At 31.1% G+C, this 8,085-nt stretch overlaps 1 protein-coding gene across 1 annotated transcript; it reads left to right on the plus strand.

Moving 5' to 3' along the window:
* The first annotated feature begins 51 nt into the window (after positions 1–51).
* Positions 52–2,774, plus strand: LOC18043249 (vacuolar protein sorting-associated protein 55 homolog). Its single transcript, XM_006436739.2, has 5 exons — positions 52–265; positions 1,326–1,458; positions 1,546–1,585; positions 2,136–2,220; positions 2,335–2,774. Exons 2-5 carry the CDS (start codon positions 1,360–1,362, stop codon positions 2,525–2,527), a joined length of 417 nt encoding a protein of 138 aa, XP_006436802.1. The 5' UTR covers positions 52–265; positions 1,326–1,359; the 3' UTR covers positions 2,528–2,774.
* Positions 2,775–8,085: the final 5,311 nt, after the last annotated feature.

Below are 8,085 nucleotides of genomic sequence, written 5' to 3' on the forward strand. Positions count from 1 at the left end.
CGAAGCCAGCGGAAACGACAGAGAATCAGTGTTTATCCAACATTCTTACAACCAAAACGACACGTCAAACACATATCTTACGCAACCCCAACGCGATTGAAACTCCACTCAAATTAATTGTTATATCATTATTGTTTTTTCAATTAATTTTAATTACTAGGTAGACCTATTAAATTTCAAATTCAAATAGCAGGATTAATGTCTTGTGGTTTCCAGGAGGGCAGTGTAGGACTTGTAGATTTCCAAATTCTAAACCCAAATTGAGGTACTTTTTATTTCACCCATCTCTCTCAATTCTTGTTTGTTCTTGCTCTAAGAATCAATAATTGTCGTTTCAGCTGAAAAAAAAAAAGGAAAATTATAAATTTTTTGTCGAAACTGAAATTTGATACCCACACACATACACACTATATGTGAATTGTGAAATATGTTAATTGATAGGTATTTTGCTTTGGTTTTGTAATTTGGGTTGCGTTAATTGGTTCGACATTATTCAATTTAATAGTGAAAGATTTTGATTAAGCCGCCATATACAATAGCTTACCGTGTTTGTAAAGACCTAGAGCTCTCTGATTTGTGTTTGGCAGGGTGGCAACGTCGTTTTTGTGGATATATATATTGATTTTGTTAACATTATGGTTGATGAACATGGTGAAATGCATATGTATTGAAATGTCTTGGCGAGTAACCCCGAAAAGCTTTTGCTGTTTATTTCAAGTTTGGACTGGCCATCGGTTGCCTTGGGAGTAAATTTGATTGCTATTTTGTATCTCATAGACTTGTTGGTTATCGTATACATACCATGTGGCTGCTGCTTCTATTTGTTATGTGTTCTCTTCCTTGGTTGGTTCATGATTATTCCTACATTGCTTCACCACATTGCTTGTCTTTTACAACATTGATATAGCAAAATAATAAAAAGACGAGGGCTGGTCTTGAACAGCTAAATATATTTAATTGTTGTAGAACTGCAGAGTAAATGTTTTCTGGAAGATTGTTGAGTATCTTGTGGTTCTAGGAGTGTCTATTATCCTTCTTTTAAAGTCTCACGACTGTGGTTCTCAATTGTCTAACTTTCCGAGATGAGGAGAAAATGAGGGTTGCTATTCAAACTTGAGGGGATTGTAAATTTGTAATGCTATTTCTAGTAATTCATTTATTTATATCTTTATAGTTTTTTGAATGAACCTAAAATATTTCAATTACGTTGTTGTGTTCTCTACATCTACTTGATCTGCCTATTTCTCTCTTCTCAGTTTTGTTCTCACTTCTAACCTAAAGATCTCTGCTTGTATATGTGTGTGTTAATAACATATTCATTGCAGCTGCCCCCTTGTATGCTGCAAGGCTAGTGGGGTGATGGCAGACTTACCGGGTTATATGCGTGCTTGCCTGCACACTGGGAAACTAGCTTTCTTAGCAATTTTGGTTTCTGGAGGAATTGTACTGCAGATTCTGGTCGGTGGTGTTTTTTATTGTTAAATTATCTTTGGTTAAGTCTTTTGCAAGTGGGTGACGAATAGTTCCTCATGTTTGATCTGGCAGGCATGCGCGTTGTACAATAATTGGTGGCCAATGCTCACTGGTAAGCCCCATGAACTTTTTGTTTTTGGTGTTAATGGTGTTCTTTTTCTGGAAAGCATTCTGCACTTTGTAGCAAATTTTAAGTATATAGTCTGCCCTGCAATTGGGCAATTGTCATTCATGCATGCTAAAATAATTAGTGATTTGCCAAGTATGCCACGTCCTTGAAGTAAATTCATGTCTCAGTTCTGATCTACCTCTTCGTCTGCATCATAAACCCTTGGAACAGAATAATAACAAATCATTAATTTCTTAAAGAGAAAAAGGATTGTAAATTTTTAATGCTATATGTTGATGCTTCGGCATTCATCTCAATATGACTTGAAACAGGAGCAGAGTGAATCTTTGTTGGATTTCTTGTTTTGCTTTTGGTTTTCTCCCTTAGAAAAATTTATACGCTCATGAAGAACAATATCATTGAAGTTTATTGCTTTTGGAAAAAATGAAATTAATCTATGAAAAATGTAGATATCCATTGTTTCTTGTGAGTAGAAGTAAACTGCTATCAGATACGCATTCTAAGAGAAATATTGTCTTCTTGTTCTTTGCAGTCCTAATGTATGTTCTTCTACCCTTGCCTCTGCTGTTTTTTGCCGGGTCCAATGGTTCTTCTTTATTTTCTGAATCTGAAAATAGGTCAGTCCTTTTCCTTTAAGAGCACTACTCAAGCTGCATTTGATCAATATTTCTCAAGATTTGAATATTGAATACTCATTTAACTAAGTTCCATGTTAACAAATGATGAAACAGCTGGGTCAACGCAACCAAGTTCTTGACTGGAGCTTCTGCGGTTGGAAGCATTGCAATACCAGTTATCTTAAAGCATGCAGGGGTTATTGGATGGGGAGCACTGGCAATGGAGCTTTCATCTTTTTTCGTACTTGTACTGGCCATAATGTGTTATATTGGCATGAGTGAGGATGATGATTACAGTATACTCTGAGATACTGCTGACTTTGGTGCTCAAGTCATTACTGTACAGAAGTGTCGATGTTAGTTACAATCATCTGATGGCTTTTCTTTCTCCATTTGTGAACCTCACATCCTCTCTTTTCGTCTTACCAAGGGAGAAGAATTTGCCTTTAATGGATGAAATTCTTTGTCTATATTGATTTTGTCCCGAGCTACAATGTACTTCATAATTTTTGTCATCCGAATTATCAATTGAAATTGGATTGTGGTGTAGTGTACATGGAAACTGTTTATGCATTCTTTTATTCGGGTTTTTTTTTTTTCCAATTTTTGTCGTTGTGCAGATAAACTTAAAAGAGTTTGCCATATTTTGGTAGAAGTGTTGCAGACAAAAGTAATTGAGAAGTAAGGGTTTGTTTCATATAATTTTAAAGTTAGTTAAAATCAAAGAATAATAACTTTATTTTCTAACTACTTTATAATATTCTATACGAAATCTAATTATAAGTGTTGCCTTACATATCATTGGTTTGTGAAAATATTGTAAAGTGACTCAAATAACTTTTAAATTTCATGGAAAGAAGAGGGAGAAAATCACAAGTTTATTAGTAAAATTTTAAGAATGTGTTCCTTTAATTTTTTTCACGTTAATTCTTACGAGGGATGGATCATGTCTTTATCATATTTCGTAAATAAAATAAGATTCAATACAAAATAGTCCAAAATAAATATATTAAATAAAATAGTCGAATGCTTCTTTGAAAAGTTTTACCTCTTCTGCTTATTTATATTAAATAAAAAAAAAACTAGACTTGGCGCCCAAGCAACTCCCTGTGCTTTACAAGTATAAAATATAAACAAGCAGTTAACATGGCAAATAATATTGGAACAGCAGCAATGGAAGCACAAGAAGAACAGCAAGTTGAAATAAGGTATGTATGAATATGAATATGCACTAATTGGCAACCCAATTAATTCACCGGTACCTAAAAAAACTGATTAGAAGAGCTTACTGTTATGATCTTCTTATGTTTATTTTCAGCGATGATGATGAGATACTGGATGTTGAGGACGACAGCAGCTTTGATAGCATAGTACTTGAATATTCTCCTCTATACAAAATTCAAGCAATTCCCTTTATAAATCAATCTCATCTTCATTCTCATTTTCTTCATTAGGTTGCCTATGCATGTTAAAACATTCAATTCCAAAGTCATATTTCCGAATAATAAATTCATTAAATCATTCCTACAATTAATCAAATCATTAGCAGTTACTAAAAATAGTCAACCTAAAATTATAGGAATTGGTTTATAATTATTCACAACATGTTCAGTTTCTAAGACAATAAATTCACATGATATATGAATTTATCAACTTGTACTAAAACATCTTCTACTATTCCTTTTGATACTTTACTAATCTGTCGGGAAGTAAAAGTATAGTTGAAGTTGATTTTAACTCACCAAGATTAAGTTGAAGATAAACTAAATATAGAAGCAAATTAACACTAGCACAAAGGTCTAGTAAAGCGTGCTCAATTTTGTGATCTCTAATAATATAAGAAATAGTAGGATAATTAGAATCTTTATATTTTAACTTATTATTAGTAGATAGAATAGTACTTACTTGTTCAGCCATGAAAGCACTCTTTCTTAACTTCAATTTCCGCTTGACAATGCATAAGTCCTCTAACAATTTGGCATATAAAGGTACCTACTTGATTGCATTTAATAGAGGATTGTTAACTTTCACTTACTTAAAGATTTCATAAATTTTAGAAGAGTGGTTTGATTTCCTTTGTTTATTCCATGCTTGTGGAAATGGTGATTCAGATGGAATAATAGTTATTTCTCCAGGAGGTGTAAGTCTATTTGATTAGTATTAAAAATTGTTTAATTATCAAGCGATAATAATATTATTTTGTACTTAAGTTATAATTTATATTTGTGTTTATGTAATTTATTAGGAATTATTAATTATATTTTAAATATATTTAATTTTGTGTATTTTTATGTGTTTATTAGGTAAAATATTAATTTCACGTAATTCGAGACTTCAAACAAATAAACGGAGGTCAAATTTGGATTCCGGAGGTCCGAAAACTTTAAGATCAATTAAGATCGGCTTAAAATTGGGCTTGTGTAAAAAAAAAATTGACTTTTTCTGTTGACCGAGCACTGATTGGATGATGAAATGAGCTTACAATAGATATGAGTACATGGGATAGCTGGCAATTTTGACTAAATCACAACCGTTCATGATTCAATGGCCATAATTGTGCCACATGGCAATGGTTGGTGAAACAAGTTGTAGGATCTGAATCTTTGTATTTGGGTTGACCCGATCCACCCATTAACCCGATAAATCTCAACCGTTCTTTGGCCAAATCGGACGAGTCAAACGATACCACGTGTAATGTTGGCTTTTGAAGTTTTACTAGCCGTTGGATCTTGATCTAATGGTTGTGAGGAGCACATACATATAAATTTATTTTTCTATAAATAGAGCCTCATTTTTTTATTTTTAATCATCTCTCTTTTTCTCAAATTCTCTCCATCTCCTGTAATCTTGATTTTCAGATGTGTTTTTAATATTTTGTATAATTATTTTTATAAATAAAATTAGTTTTATTTTCAATTTTAGTTGTTTTATTACTTTTAATTATAAGTAGTTTAATTTTAATATTTCTTTTTATTTCAATTATGCTTAACTAAATAATATTAGTTAGGGTAAGGTGAAACTCTTGGAAAATAAATATGATTTAATCAAATTCTATTTTTAATTTTATAAATTAAATTATTTTCTATTTAATTTTATACATATTTTATATTTTGAAATTTTGATTTATTGTAGACAAACAAATGAATTTGGCACAATAAATTCTTAACATCTTAATATAAGGTATGGTAAAGTAATATTTTGAATTTATTGTAAACAAATTAAATTTTGGCACAATAAATACTTAATCCATCATAAAATTAAAGGGAAAATAACAATAATTTATATAATTAATCTTTTGGGCAATAAATCTAAAAAAATGGCAAAAAGAATTAAGTTTTATTTACTACTAAGAGTGGATCCACAATCCTAACTAGTTCAATTTCATAGTTTCATTTAAATTAAGTTGCTTATTCAAGTTTAAATTTAAATTTTTAGTTAAAATAAAATAAATAAATTAAAAATTTTCTTTGTGGATCGACCTCGGACTCACCGAGTTATAATACAATAAGACACTCTTATACTTGAGAGTTAAAAATTACTTTTAAATTATGTCAAGTTTTTGATGCTGTGGGAAAAGTTTTTATTTTGCTTTGTTTTTCCGTTTTTGATTTTTCTCCTATATGTAAACTTTCCTTTATACCCCTTTTCCTTTCTTAAATGCTCTTCTGACCCCAACATCTTTCAGAAGTTTCACTTGCATCTCAAATGGCTCAATTCTACACTTCTAAACATTACGGTGTGACCATAAAATTATAAATAGTTTTCAATAAGATCACTGGACGAAATTTCTCACAATAATCAAGACTTGGACTTACATCTTGGACATATTTGGACTTATTTGGATTTAATTTGGACCAAACTAACTCTAACTACTAACTCTTAACTTACTAACTGCTAACTCTTAATATTTATTTATTTTTTTATTTCAGTTATTTAATTTTTTGTATTTATTTTATTTCTCATTTATTTATTTATTTTTGCTTTATATTTTTTTTATTGGTGGGTTCAACCACTGGTTTTTTTTAATTTTAGTTATTTTATTATTTTACATTTATTTTTTTTACTTTATTTTATTGTTGATTGGTGGGTTCAACCACCAGTTTTTTTTTCTCTTTCGCATTTATTTTATGCTTTATTTTTAATTTAACTGGTACATTTTTAATTTTTAACTTTTGTACAATTATATTATTTGCATATTTAATTTTCATTTTTTTGTGCAATTTTCATTTAGTTTTTGTATTACTAATTTGTTTGAATATTACTTTTGTGACATAACCATTGCATGAGACGTTGGTCTCGAACTTCAAGTGGCAGGTTAATTCGTAGATCTCAATCTCCACCTCCAATCATGGATGAGATCCAAGATGAAAATATTTTGGGCGAACCTAATCCTCAAATTGATCAGGGAGACAACAATTCTCAACATGGACGTGATCAGAATCAACCAAGAACTCTGAGAGATTACATGAATCCAACCAGAACTACAGCACCGTCGTGTATAGTATTTTCTTCAGAAGCATTTCGATTCAACTTCAAACCAGGTATGATCCAACTCTTACCAATATTTCATGGTTTAGAATATGAGAATCCATACTTGCATCTAAGAGATTTTGAGGAAGTTTGTAATACATACACTGACCAAAATTGTAGCATGAACATAATTAGATTAAAGCTTTTTCCTTTTTCATTAAACGATAAAGTTAAAACTTGGCTACAAAACCTTAGATCTTGATCAATAAGAACTTGGAATAACATGCAAGAACAATTTTTGAAAAAATTCTTTCCACCTCATAGAACAAATTCTTTTAAAAGACAAATCACTTCCTTCACTCAAAAAAAATGGAGAAATATTATACCAATGTTGAGATAGGTTTAAAGAGTTGCTTAACATATGTCCACATCATGGTTTTGAAACTTGGCAATTGGTCACTTATTTCTACGAGAGCTTAATACCCCAAAGTAGACAGGTTATTGAAATGATGTGTAATGGTGAATTAGGGATAAAAATCCTGAGGATGCACTAGATTATCTTGACCAATTAGTTGAAAATGCACAACATTGAGATACTGTTGGAACTTTTGAGTTAACAAATAAGCAACAACCATCTCCATCTAGTGGAGGAATCCATAACCTTAGGGAAGATCATGATTTACAAGCAAAACTTTGCATCCCTAGTTAGTAAAGTTGAAGCTTTGGAGCATAAAAAAAGTGATCAAGTAAAATCTGTTCAAGAAATTGCATGTAACATATGTAGTTTGAATGATCATTTCACTCGGGATTGTCCCACTTTGCCTGCACTTAAGGAATGTCTAAATGATCAAGCTAATGCCATTAACACTTTTAATAAACCAAACCCATATTCACAGACTTATAATCCTGGTTGGAGAAATCATCCAAATTTCAGTTGGAGGAATAATAATAATGCACAATCTTCACAAGCACCACCTCTACAAAATTTTCAAAATGTTCAGCCTTATGCACCATATGTTCCACCACCCTGGAAAAATCTGGAAGACACAATGCATTCATTCATCAGAAAGCACGATGTTATTAACAATCAAAATGCACAAACTTTTTCTGATTTGAAAAATACTCTTGCTAAAATTGCTTCTGCACTCATAATTCAAGAAAAAGGAAAATTTTCAGCCTAACCACAACCAAACTTTTTCTTGAATTATGAGTACAAAAGCAATTTTAACAAGAATATCTTTCAAATCAGAAAAAATTTGTGCATTTTGATTGTTAATAGCATTTTGTTTCCTAATGAATGAATGCATTGTATCTTCCAAATTTTTCCATGGTGGTGAACACATATGGTGCATAAGGCTGAACATTTTGAAAACACCTCAACAATAGTGCAGACCC

This window comes from Citrus clementina, unplaced genomic scaffold (assembly GCF_000493195.1).
Source record: "Citrus clementina cultivar Clemenules unplaced genomic scaffold, Citrus_clementina_v1.0 scaffold_4, whole genome shotgun sequence".
Taxonomy (NCBI): Eukaryota; Viridiplantae; Streptophyta; class Magnoliopsida; order Sapindales; family Rutaceae; genus Citrus; species Citrus x clementina.

Excerpts from the sequence above, each read along its gene's own strand:
- LOC18043249 (XM_006436739.2), top strand. The coding sequence starts at position 1,360 with ATGGCAGACTTACCGGGTTATATGCGTGCTTGCCTGCACACTGGGAAA. Across the intron at positions 1,586-2,135 it reads TTGGTGGCCAATGCTCACTG|TCCTAATGTATGTTCTTCTA; the intron begins GTAAGCCCCATG and ends TGTTCTTTGCAG. Across the intron at positions 2,221-2,334 it reads TTTTCTGAATCTGAAAATAG|CTGGGTCAACGCAACCAAGT; the intron begins GTCAGTCCTTTT and ends ATGATGAAACAG.